The sequence below is a fragment of the Macrobrachium rosenbergii genome, chromosome 56, assembly GCF_040412425.1.
Source record: "Macrobrachium rosenbergii isolate ZJJX-2024 chromosome 56, ASM4041242v1, whole genome shotgun sequence".
In the NCBI taxonomy this organism is placed as follows: Eukaryota; Metazoa; Arthropoda; class Malacostraca; order Decapoda; family Palaemonidae; genus Macrobrachium; species Macrobrachium rosenbergii.
In genome coordinates this window covers 43575574-43589584 of record NC_089796.1, presented here as the reverse complement: position 1 = coordinate 43589584, position 14011 = coordinate 43575574, and the positions used below count along the sequence as shown (strand labels likewise).

The window sequence follows — 14011 nt, the reverse complement described above, 5'->3', positions numbered from 1 at the left end:
CTTTGTGTTTTATCTTACTGATTTCAGGAAATCATGATTTAGCTGTACAATTAATACCGAATCCTATGGTATGACCAAAACTTTCCTATCTTGTGTAAAACATGAGATAAATGAAGAAATAAACATATTGCAAGTTTTCTGAGATACATACGTTAAAAGGAAACTGTGAGCGAGCTGCATACCTCCCAGTACCAGCCAATCAGAGGCCGCCAAACAAACGTCTCGTAGGCCCAAGATTCTACCTTAAGTGAATCAGCTATAGTAGTGGACTAAGGACTTTACTGTTTTCAAACACTATTCTGCATACTTAAGGTAATGAGCGGGCAAAACCAAATTGCACTTCTACTGTGCTGCATTAAACCCATCCTCAAGCAACAAATTGTCATAACACTAAAAAAAGTTGCAACAGCTCTCACATTATGAATGTTTACCTTCAATAAAAGTAAAAGGTATGGAGCTAGTTCTCATGCACTAGCCTAATCAAATACATCACAGAGAACTTTGTGTGCTTTGACAAAGACATTCTAGGTTTCTAAAACCACAAAACAAAAGATTAACTTTGCCTCTTCTAGGTTTAACCTTTGACAAAGACATTCTAGGTTTTCTAAAACCACAAAACAAAAAGTTAACTTTGCCTCCTTCAGGCTTAACATTTGACAAAGACATCTAAATTTTCTAAACCAACAAAACAAAAGGTTAACTTTGCTTCCTCTAGGCTTAACCTTTGACAAAGATATTCTAGGTTTCCAAAGTCACAAAACAAAAGGATAACTGCTTCTTCCAGGCTTAACCTATCTAAGTAAGTTTTAATTGCCCCAACATGACAGGGAAGTGTTTCCTCTTCTTCCCCACCAAAGAGGTTAAATTGGAATTCTTACAGTTCTCTGAAAAACTTAGCCTTAACATCATTCTCAGCTCAAGGCTTAAAAAGATAAAATAGTATTCCCTTTAAACCAGCCTTAAGGAGAGTGCTTACAATAAATTTACTCTTTTAACTGGCGATAGTGCTAAATAAAAGAGGGTTTCATAGTAAATAATTCAATGGAACTCATTCAAGAGGCTCAAAAGAATCTGAAGATAAAATTTAGACCTGCATCTAAATTCCAGAGAGAGACTGATACTGAGTTGAAGGGGCTTCAGTCTCAACTCATATCAACACCTTAAGGTGCTGATCACCAGCCAGATCTAATGACACATGACACAATACCAAGGGAAGTATGGAACAATAACCTTGAAGGTAGACAGCTAAAAAGTCTTAATATATCTAAGAAAGCAGAGAAACTTTTATGTCTACAAGGTGCCAGGTGCTGAAAATTCCTCTAGAACAGCACCCTGAGTAATACACAAACTGCTGCATCTGATACAAGGCCATGGTTGTTTCCATTTGATTAAGGATAGGACCCACGATACCTTTGAAAATCCACTATTGGGTGGAGACAGTTGAGCATCTCCCAGCACTTAAGTATGAAGTGCAGTAGTTAGTGGAAGTGCATGGAATTCTGTAGTTTGAGTTGATTTCTCCTTAACAGAAGACTAAGAGAGACATCTACCGAGAGCTAGAAAGTTCGAAAATCATTTGTTCTGAGGCTACTAGGGCTCTACAGGAGTCACTAAGCAATTCTTAAACTTGAAATTTGCTCAACACTTCCTTAGAATAGCTAGAGGGGGAAGATCTATGAGTCTGAATCTGGTCAAACTTGGAGAAATATATCCACTGCTCAAGCCTGAGGGCCCTCAATAGAGTAGTATTCGACTGGTTGTTCCTGTTCATCTGCATGCTAATAAGTCTACAACTGAGCACTCCTCTAATCCAAACTTGCGAAAGTAATGGCCACTCTGTTGATGGTTTTGTCCTTTCTGAATCCCCAATTGCCAAAAACACTGTTCTTACACAGAATGAGTTATCAAACCAATATCATGTTGTTCATTTCACTCAAAGAAGCAAACTTTCCATTATGACTTAGTTTCTGACCAGGGATAAACATGCTAGGCATCTTCGATGGTCTTTGTACTGCCCTGACATCTATTAACCATTAAACGCTGAGCCTCTATTTACAAAAGTGTCTACCATATGCCGGCAGGGTTTGGGAGTTAGCGCCGAAGCTGAAAGAAAGTTTTTTTCAAAAAATCACAGCACACTTAGTTTTCAAGATTAAGAGTTAATTTTTGGCTCCTTTTTTTCTCATTGCCTGAAGTTTAGTATGCAACCATCAGAAATGAAAAAAATATCATTATCATGTATAAACATTAGAATATATGACAGCAAAAAAAATTTTTATATATAAAATTGTATACAAATCACGCTGTGAGCAAAACGTTTAAAGCTAATGAACTATTTTTTTTCGTTGTATTGTACACTAAATTGCTATGATTATGGTATATAACAAATTGTAAAATGATCAAAGCAACACAGAGAAAATATTATCACAAAATGATTCATGAATTCGTAATGCACAGATGTAAAAAAAGTTTTTTCAAAATTCACCATAAATCGAAATATTGTGCTAGCGACTTCCCATTTGTTGCAAAATGAACGTAAATGATTGAATATTACTAGAATTTAAGAGTTTTAGCTTACAATTGCATTTTTCGACCATTTTGGTCGAGTCAAAGTTGACTGAAGGTTGAAATTTCAGCACTTATCGTGATTTATATGAAAATATTTCAAAACTGATAAAAGCAACAACCATGATTTATTTTTTGTTGTATTCTACATGAAATTGCACACATTTTTATATATAAAAGTTTATGTAACAGCTAATATAAAACGGTGCAAAAAATATGACAAAGTGACTAAAGAAATTCTGAGATTTTCAGCAGTTAGTGTGTGCAGAGGTAAGGAAAGTTTTTTTTTTTTAAATTCACCATAAATCAAAATATTGTGCTAGAGACTTCTCGTTTGTTGCAAAATGAAGGTAAATGATTGAATTTTTCGACCATTTCGGTCAAGTCAAAGTTGACTGAAGGTTGAAATTTTGGCACTTACCGTGATTTATATGAAAATATTTCAAAACTGATAAAAGCTACAACCATGGATTATTTTTTGTTGTATTCTACATGAAATTGCGCACATTTTCATATACAAAACGTTATGTAATGGCTAATATAAAATGGTGCAAAAATTACAACAAAGTGACTAAAGAATTTCTGAGATTTTCAACAGAGTTAGCGCGCGCGGACATAAGGAAAAAATTTTTTTTTTTTCAAAAATTCACCATAAATCAAAATATTGTGCTAGAGACTTCTCATTTGTTGAAAAATGAAGGTAAGTTATTGAATATTACTAGAATGTAAGAGTTTTAGCTTACAATTGCGTTTTTCTACCATTTCAGTCGAATCAAAGTTGACCGAAGGTTGAAATTTTGGCACTTATCGTGATTTATATGAAAATATGTCAAAATTGATAAAGGCTACAACCATGTGTTAATTTTTGTTGTATTCTACATGAAATTGCACACATTTTCATATATAAAACTTTATGTAACGGCTAATACAAAACAGTGCAAAAATTATGACAAAGTGACTAAAGAATTTCTGGGATTGTAAGAGCCTGACGCCGTCTCTTCCAAACACGTGTGTGTTCGTCGTCCATCGGAGTGGTGAGACGTTTGGCGTCTTCACAAACAGAAACATACACACAGTTTGATACAGAAGACTCGTTGGAACATTATGAGTACATCATTAGAATGCTTGCATGGCAATGCAAGTAGTGGTGATTGTACATACATCAAGACAACAATGGTTAAGGAGAAACAGATGGAAATATTGTATCGTTGAAATCGTGTTCCTTTAGAGAAAGAAAACGAGATGCTCTTGTTGTCTTGTCCACTCTGATGGACGACAAACACACAAATACAAACATGTTTGGAAGAGACGGCGTCAGGCTCTTACAAGATTTTCAGCAGAGTTAGTGCGGACATAAGGAAAAAGTTTTTTTCAAAAATTCACCATAAATCGAAATATTGTGCTAGAGACTTCTCGTTTGTTGCAAAATGAAGGTAAATGATTGAATATTATTAGAATGTAAGAGTTTTAGTTTAAAATTGCATTTTTCGACCATTTCTGTCGAGTCAAAGTTGACCGAAGGTTGAAATTTTGGCACTTATCGTGATTTATATGAAAATATGTCAAAATTGATATAAGCTAAAACCATGAGTTATTTTTTGCTGTATTCTACATGAAATTGCACACATTTTCAAAAAATAAATCATGGTTTTAGCTTTTAACAGTTTTGAAATATTTTCATATAAATCACGATAACTGACAAAATTTTAACCTTCGGTCAACTTTGACTTGACCGAAATGGTCGAAAAATGCAATTGTAAGCCAAAACTCTTACATTCTAGTAACAATCAATCCTTTACCTTCATTTTGCAACAAACAGGAAGTCTCTAGCACAATATTTCGATTTATGGTGAATTTTTGAATAAAACTTTTTCCTTCCCTCCGCGCGCGGGAAATCCACTGAAAATCCTAGCATTTCTTGAGTCACCTTGTCGTAATTTTTTCGCCATTTTATATTATTCGTTACATAAAGTGTTATACATCAAAATGTGTGCAATTTCATTTAGAATACAACAAAATAAATCATGGTTGTAGCTTTTATCAGTTTTGAAATATTTTCATATAAATCATGATAAATAGAAAAAAATCGAACTTCGGTCAACTTTAACTCGACCAAAATGGTAAAAAAATGTAATTGTAAGCTAAAACACTTACAGTCTAGTAATATTCAATCAATTTCCTTCATTTTGAAACAAACGGGAAGTCTCTAGCACAATATTTCGATTTATGGTGAATTTTTGAAAAAACTTTTTTATACGTCTGCATGTTACGAATTCATGCATCATTTTGTGATAATATTTTCTCTGTGTTGCTTTGATCGTTTTACAATCTGTTATATACCTAAATCATCGCAATTTAGTGTACAATACAATGAAAAAAAAAAAGTAACTCATTAGCTTTAACCGTTTTGCTTACAGCGCGATTTGTATACAATTATATATGAAATTCTTTAGCGCTGTTATATATTCCAATATTTATTTATGGTATTTTTTTTCATTTCTGATGGTTGCATACTAAATTTCAGGCAATGACAAAAAAAGGAGCCAAAAATGAACTCTTAATGTTAAAAACTAAGCGTGCTCTGATTTTTTTGAAAAAAAAAAAAAAAAAAAAAAAAAAAAGTCAGCGCTCACTCCCAAACGCCGCCGGCATACAACAGACACTTTTGTAAATAGAGGCTCAGCGTTAGAGGGTTAATATGAAGGTACAGTAACCACAGAAAAGTATCAATACATTTTTAAATTAAAATCCCACAAAATCTCAGAACAGCTTACTGAAGTGAGCAACTCAGTTCGACCTCTCTCTCTCTCCCTCTCTCGTAGAGCAGTATTCACTAATTACTGATTTTTATTTTATTTTCATGATTAAATGCATTTTTTATGATAAAAAATGATTTACAGTACTAATTTTCAAATATTAATATTAATGCATTGTCTCTTTCTCTGTAATAATTCATGAATATTATTCTTGATATTTAAGTAAGGCCAACTGCCCATACCTCTTTCCTCTCCCTCTCTCTACTGTATACATATATCCTTTCATGAAATATGGATTACCATATCAACATAAAAAATATAATAAAATCCCAGGAAGTTCACAAAGCCATCATGATGTTACATTTTTTTTTTATTGCTTTGATGTAGGCTCCATGATGACACGCTATTGACCAGAGGGACTAGAAAGAGCCAATAACAGAGCTTGTAGCAAACCCCCTCTCTCCATCCTGACACGCTATTGGCTGGAGGATTGAAGGTATCCAGTTACAGCTGAAGCAACCCCCCACCTCCTCCTCTCCATGACGACACGCAATTGGCAGGAAGGGTGGGATTTTGGCCAACCACAAATCTTGTACTTCAAGGGCTTTGCATACACTACTCAAGAGGGTGAGTAGTATTTGTTTTTTTCTCTCTCTCTCTCTCTCTTTGAAATGAGAGAGAAAATTTTTTTATGCATTTGTAACATGTACGTTTATTTGTTCTGTATAGTTTTATAGATAAACGTGACTTACTTTGTCATTCATTTTTTCACGTTTTCCATGCTATAATTACTTTTTACATTTCAATAACTAGGAAAAATGAGGTAAGATTTTACATAGTTCTGTGAAATTCTAAGTCTTTTTCTAGCAGATAAGTGGTGATGCAAACAGTCTCTCTCTCTCTCTCACTGAGATAAGAGAGATTTTTTACGCATATGTAACATGTATGTTTATTTGTTTTGTATTGTTTTATAGATAAATGTGACTTACTTTGTTATTCATTCTTTCATATTTTCCTTGCTATAAAAATTAGGTTACATTTTACATAATTCTGTGAAATTCCAAGTCTTTTTTCTGGTAGATAAGCACTGAGACAAAGTCTCTCTCTCTCTCTCTCTCTGGCTCAAAAATAGCAAAATGGTCTAAATTTGGAGGGGTTTTTTTACAAAAAACATTAAAAATGCAGGTTATGCCATTCAAGACACCCAAAGGATTAAAAGTAAGGCTTTCTTATGATTTTCGATGATTATTTCAGGTTACGTCGATTTTCAGCTTACGACATGGTGTCGGAATGGAACCCCCGTCGTAATAGCGGGGACTGCCTGTATCTCAATAAATCTAAAGATATCAAATTATAAGGTAATCAGTGTATTTTCTAAGAGTAATCACATTTAAACTGTTGTTGATGTTAATGACTTCAGTAATCACATGCATTCACTTAATTCTTGAGTATATTCAGTACTGTAAACCATTTTGCTTTTCATTGCAACTGGTATTTAAATAGAACTTTAATGAGGATGGTCAACCCCAGGTGGCATATTTCTTTATCTGATGCTGTCAACAATGCTTGCAGGTTACAGGAGTGAAATAATTGCTCAAGTTGAAAATGTAGTCAGCAGTCATATTTTGGTGGAGTTGACGTTAACTATGGCGAGGTGTCAAATGACGGCTACATACACATGGTACACATGTATTTCTACTGTTCGGTGATAGTCTGGAAAATATACACACTGTGACTGATACGTTTGGATGGCAAAACTGAGGTGAAAATTTCATCATTTAATCTGGATATCAAGAGAGAGAGAGAGAATAAATATATTGTTGAGGTTTGTGGAAATGATCGTAATAATAACCCTTAAACGCCGACTGGACGTATCATAAGACGACTAAAATTGTCTGTCGGGTGACGAGTGGACGTACCGTACATCAACTACAAAAAATTTCAACCTTCGGTCAACTTTGACTTGACTGAAATGGTCGAAAAACGCAATTGTAAGCTAAAACTCTTACATTCTAGTAATATTCAATCATTTATCTTCATTTTGCAACAAATTGGAAGTCTCTAGCACAATATTTCGATTTATGGTGAATCTTTGAAAAAACCTTTTCCTTACATCCGCTCGCGGTAACTTGGCCGAAAATTTCAGAAATTCTTTTGTCATTTTGTCGTAATTTTTGCACCGTTTTATATTACCCATTACATAAAGTTTTATATATGAAAATGTGCGCAATTTCTGGTAAAATACAACAAAACACAACCCATGATTGTAGCTTTTATCAGTTCGGAAATATTTTCATATAAATCACGATAAGTGCCAAAATTTCAACCTTCGGTCAAATTTGACTCGACCGAAATGGTCGAAAAACACAATTGTAAACTAAAACTCTTACATTCTAGTAATAATCAATCATTTACCTTCATTTTGCAACAAACTGGAAGTCTCTAGCACAATATTTCGATTTATGGTGAATTTTTGAAAAAAACTTTTTCCCTACGTCCGCGCGGTAGCTCAGCTGAAAATTTCAGAAATTCTTTCGTCACTTTGTTGTAATGTTTGCACTGTTTTATATTAGTCGTTACATAAAGTTTTATATATGAAAATGTGTGCAATTTCATGTAGAATACAACAAAAAATAACTCAAGGTTGTAGCTTTTATCAGTTTTGAAATATTGCCATATAAATCACGATAAGTGCCAAAATTTCAACCTTCGGTCAACTTTGACTCGACCGAAATGGTCGAAAAACGCAATTGTAAGTTAAAACTCTTACAATCTAGTAACATTCAATCATTTACCTTCATTTTGAAACAAATTGGAAGTCTCTAGCACAATATTTCGATTTATGGTGAATTTTTGGAATACTTACGTCCACGCGCGGTAACTCGGCCAAACATCTCAGGAATTCTTTCGTCACTTTGTCGTAATGTTTGCACCGTTTTATATTAGTCGTTACATAAAGTTTTATATATGAAAATGTGTGCAATTTCATGTAGAATACAACAAAAAATAACTCAAGGTTGTAGCTTTTATCAGTTTTGAAATATTTTCATATAAATCACGATAAGTGCCAAAATTTCAACCTTGGTCAACTTTGACTTCGTCGAAATGGTCGAAAAAACACAATTGTAGGCTAAAACTCTTACATTCTAGTAATATTCAATCATTTACCTTCATTTTGTAACAAATTGGAAGTCTCTAGCACAATATTTCGATTTATGGTGAATTTTTGAAAAAAACTTTTTTCTTACGTCCGCGCGCCCCAACTCGGCCGAACATCTCTGAAATTCTTTCGTCACATTGTCATAATGTTTGCACCGTTTTATATTAGTCGTTACATAAAGTTTTATATATGGAAATGTGTGCAATTTCATGTAGAATACAACAAAAAATAACTCATGGTTGTAGCTTTTATCAATTTTGAAATATTTTCATATAATCACGATAAATAGAAAAATTCGACCTTTTGGTCAACTTTTTCGACCGAAATGGTCGAAAACTGCAATTGTAAGCTAAAACACTTACAGTCTAGTAATATTCAATCAATTACCTTCAATTTGCAACAAATTGGAAGTCTCTAGCACAATATTTCGATTTATAGCGAATTTAAAAAAAACTTTTTTTTTACGTCCATGCATTACGAATTCATGCATGATTTTGTGATATTATTTTCTCTGTGTTGCTTTGATCATTTTACAATTTGTTACATACCAAAATCATCGCAATTTAGTGTACAATACAAAGAAAAAAAAATAACTCATTAGCTTTAACCGTTTTGCTCATAGCGCGATATGAAATTTTTTTCGTGCTGTCATATATTTCAATATTTATATATGATGATATTTTTTTTTTTCATTTCTGATGGTTGCATACTAAACTTCAGGCAATGTCAAAAAAAGGAGCCAAAAATGAACTCTTAATCTTAAAAACTAAGTGTGCTGTGATTTTTTGAGAGAGAGAGAGAGAGAGAGAGAGAGAGAGAGAGAGAGAGAGAGAGAGAGAGAGAGAGAGAGAGAGAGAGAGAGAGAGAGAAATTTTTTCCGCTTCGGCGCACTAACTCGTGAACGCCGCCAGCATACGGCAGACACTTTTGTAAATAGAGGCTCAGTGTTTAAGGGTTAACAGATGTCAAATTATTTGTGAAATAATATGGAAAGTCTTAATAAAGACCAGTGTGTGTAAAAAAGGACAGGACAAGATGAAAGTATAATAAAAAAAACATCAAAATGATACAGTCTGAATCAACCAGCATCAGGGGCATACATACTGTTAAGGATCATTATGGTTTAAGGAACTTAGGGGCTTGATTAGGTGTCTGGGCAACACCAGTATGTGTCTACAAAATGCAATGGCTATAAGACTGTTCAGGTTGAGTTTTATATTTTTCATGATGTTCTATTACACTATCGTTAACACTTTCCTATCTGTATAATTACCATATCACCGAGCGTATCTGAGACCCAAGGTGCCTGGGAGCGCTCGATAGTGCGAAAAAATAATTATCTCGAAAATTCAGCAAAAATATAAATTTTATGCCAACAGTGTTCATTTTGCTGTCCTTTTTTTCTAATTGTTTATATTTTATGGTGGAATAGTCAGAATAAGAGTCCCAGCCCACTAAATACAAAAAAATGTGAGTTATTTAACAAAAAAAAAAAATTCTTTACTTATTTTTATATTTTCATTCGTAACCCAAAAACTATGAAAGTCAGGCGAATTAATTATTTTTTATGAGAAAGCCAACAGAATTCTCTAAATATCGACATATAAAACAATGGAAAACGAATAAGTCCAGTTGGTGAAAAAACTGATAGAAAAGAGGGTGAGAAACAGAGCGAGCGCTCTGCCCGGCGTATGGTGAGAATTATCGCTAGAAATATATATTTTTTTTTGAAGAGCCCTATCTCGGTTATTTTTCATAGAAATTACTTTGTAAATATACGAAAATGTAGAGGAAAAGTTGAAGAATAAAGGGAGAGTCAAGAAAAATGGCTTTGGTAACGGCAACAGTTTCATTTTGACGTTATAAGTTGATCGAAATGAAAAAAATGTTACCATTGTCAACATTATCGTTCGTAGCTCAAAAGCTATAACAGTTAGGCGAATGAATTATTTTTTATGAAAAAGCCAACACAATTCTCTAAATATTGACATATAAAAGAATGAAAAACGAATAAGTCCAGTTGGTGAAAAAATTGATAGAAAAGAGGGTAAGAAACAGAGCGCTCTGCCCAGCGTATGGTGAGAATTATCGCTACAAAAAAATCTTTTTTGAAGAGCCCTATCTCAGTTATTTTTCACAGAAATTACTTTGTAAATATACGAAAATGTAGAGGAAAAGTTGAAGAATAAAGGGAGAGCCAAGAAAAATGGCTTTGGTAACGGCAACAGTATCATTTTGACGTTATAAGTTGATCAACGAAAAAAAAAGTTACCATTGTCAATATTACTGTTCATAGCTCAAAAACTATAACAGTTAGGCGAATTAATTATTTTTTATGAGAAAGCCAACAAAATTCTCTAAATATCAACATATAAAAGAATGAAAAACGAATAAGTCCAGTTGGTGAAAAAATTGATAGAAAAGAGGGTAAGAAACAGAGCGCCCTGCCTGGCATACGGTGAGAATTATCGCTAGAAATGTTTTTTTGGATGAGCCCTAGCTCAGATATTTTTCATAGAAATTACTTTGTAAATATACAAAAATGTAGAGGAAAGGTTGAGGAATAAAGTGAGAGTCAAGAAAAATGGCTTTGGTAACGGCAACAGTTTCATTTTGACGTTATAAGCTGATCGAAACGAAAAAAAATTTTACCATTGTCAACATTATCGTTCCTAGCTCAAAAGCTTTAACAGTTAGGCAAATGAATTATTTTTTATGAGAAAGCCAACAAAATTCTCTAAATATCAATATATATAATAATGAAAAATGAGATTCAGAGCCCTGCCTAAAATCCAGACGTCTCTTATGTGATGCACTAACGTGTTTTCCGCTAGTTTTACCGTAAAAACTTTGCGAAAGCATGTTGGAAACTGTTCTCTATTGACGTCACTGTATGCAAACAACCACACGTGTTTACCCTAGCTCGCACGCATGGTCTCTAACAGAGAAGTGTGGCCTGCCAGACCTGCGTGGGTGGGATCAGCTGATGTCATTGTGAGAATTTTACTACGCCAGGGATCTGTGCATGCACAGTACAGGAACTAAAAAAATTATAGAAAAAGAGGGTACGAAACAGAGTGTTTCCAATAATGTAATCCTATATTTTATAAAAAAAAAAATGTAAGATACGAGAGAGAAGCGTGGGTAGGATCAGCTGATTTCATTGTGAGAAATTTAGTATGCCAGGGATTTGCGCATGCGCAGTATAAGAACTGCTTGCCTGGCGTATCGATGCCCGAGTTACACGGTCCAAGGTATGCTTTAGCCTATGGAAACCACCAACTGTCCGAAAATAAAAAAAATTTACCCCTACCACAAGTACGAAAATTTTCGGTAAATTTTACGTAAAATTACGTCAGTCAGGTAAGGCGAGGGGTAGGGTGATTTTGTGTAATATTACGTCAATTGGATAGGAAAGTGTTAATTATTACAAAAGGTTACTATTTTTATAGACTGCTAAAAGTGCTGATCTACTGTTAAAGGAGCTTAATATGTTCCACAAAAGTATTCATTCTTTAGTTAAGGGAGTTCAATGATTTAATATTTGCAGAATGATTTCGGATTCGAAGGTGCACAGATTTGGTATTTAATGTTCCTGTCATTATGTGGTAATGAACTTTTATTTGAAACTTGGCAGCAGACAATATGTTCCTTGTGCTTCTTTACTCATAAATGTATATAATTTAGTTACATATTAATTCATTACTGAACTTTTTTTGTTATTAATACATGTATAAGTATAATTTTTATCAGTATCAGTGATATGATTTGTTACATTCTTATGATAATATTTCAATAATCTTGGCAATTCAGTACAGATTTATATAATGTTTGATTTTGTTAGTTCAGTAACTTCGAGTTATAGTATGCTCTTAAATCCCACTTGTCAGACAATTTTTGGTTTTTGTATGGTGTAGTACGAATGTGAGCATAAGGGTTTTGGTTTGTTAAACCTTTATACCATGATTTCACTTGTTTTTGGTCACTGAATATCTTGATTTTCTCAACATAAAATGTTACTAACAAGTAAATAATAGCCATCCTCAGAGCAGGCATGGAAAGATTCCACTCAAAAATAAATTTTTACATTTTATTTTGGGCCCTATGGTCACACCTTCAAGAGCTCAGAAAACAGGTCATTCTGCAGCTGAGGTGAATACTCAAGCTTATGGATCCTATTCATCTGCTGACTACATACCACTGTTTTACTCCCAAGGTATCTGGATGCCCTTACTGGAACACCACTTCTGACCAAACTTCCTTGACATGAATTGCTTGAATGATAGTGCCACTTGGGCTGAACCTGCTTTGAGGAGACCTTTAGAATATTACAAGCACTAAGATATCAGCACTGCTATGTTTTGGGGGAGCTCACACAAAATCAGTAATTTACATCTGGTATGTACTCTTCATAATCAATTATGATAATAATGCACATTACTTTGAAACCAACCAAGTTTTGCATCAATTTTCCAACTTGTTTCTTTTAAGAAGTGTTACCAGTGCAAACAGCCAAATAAATTAAATCCAACATGCATTCTAAGAAAATCCCAGAACAATTTAAAAACAAAAAAAATTAAGCCTGCCTAATAGTTTGTATACCATAACATTATAATGGGCAAAAAGATTAAATGAAACCCTTTACAGGAGAATAATTACTGTTGCTATCTGAAAATTCAGTCTGGATGGGAATTTCATTACTCTAAAATCAAGCATTTATTTTCTAAATTAACAAATCTGGCTCCTAACTGAATTAACTCCCCAATATGAGATAATACATACTGTTTCTACAGAAGCTGCCCTTGGTAGAACCTTTCGTCTATTTGTTGTTCTAGTTGACCTTTGTGACAGCACCGAATCATTGGTATTTTGACCTTCAGCCCGTGGTTTACTTACAGCAATCTTGATTAACTGGGAATCAGATGCTACTGCTCTTGAAGCGCTTCTGGACATAGGAATTCTATTTTCCTGAAAGTTGTTTAAAATTATGTGAAGAGGAGCTACAGCAATATCATTGCAATACTTTAGGATTAAACACACATGCCCTCCATACCAGCACTTTTCTGCTATGCACGTAGCCCAAAATTTTGGGTGAAATTAGTACTTTCAACATTATTTCATAAGGTACAAACCTTTCTTTTACAGTGATTTATGCCTTACATTACATTTATCTTTCATACTTCAATGATTAAAACTATTATTTTAAACTTGACCATTTCAACCCACTAAATTGAGTTTGATTACTATTACTAAGACAAAATTTTGCTCTTGCAATTTCACATTTCAAGAACTTCAGATTTGTCATGAAAGAACATTACATGAGATAACTTCATATAGCAATGAGTCAATATTATGGTTAAATGCAACACAAAAAGAACAAACTCAAATGATCACTCCCAATTTGAATACTAATACAGACAATATCTTACATGTGAAGTCATTTATTAATCATATAATCATTTTATAGATTTTGCCATTGATTGAAATAAGTTTCATGCTACAATTCTATGGCAACTTCAATAAACACTAT

At 33.6% G+C, this 14011-nt stretch overlaps 1 protein-coding gene across 5 annotated transcripts in view; it reads right to left on the bottom strand.

Moving 5' to 3' along the window:
- LOC136836055 (putative leucine-rich repeat-containing protein DDB_G0290503) overlaps window positions 1–14011 on the bottom strand; it is a 359912-nt gene that overhangs the window by 51743 nt on the left and 294158 nt on the right. For all 5 annotated transcript variants that reach the window (XM_067099946.1, XM_067099947.1, XM_067099948.1 and 2 more), the window contains exon 22: window positions 13264–13449. In XM_067099946.1, coding sequence (XP_066956047.1) covers window positions 13264–13449 — 186 coding nt within the window. The remainder of the gene's footprint in view (window positions 1–13263; window positions 13450–14011) is intronic.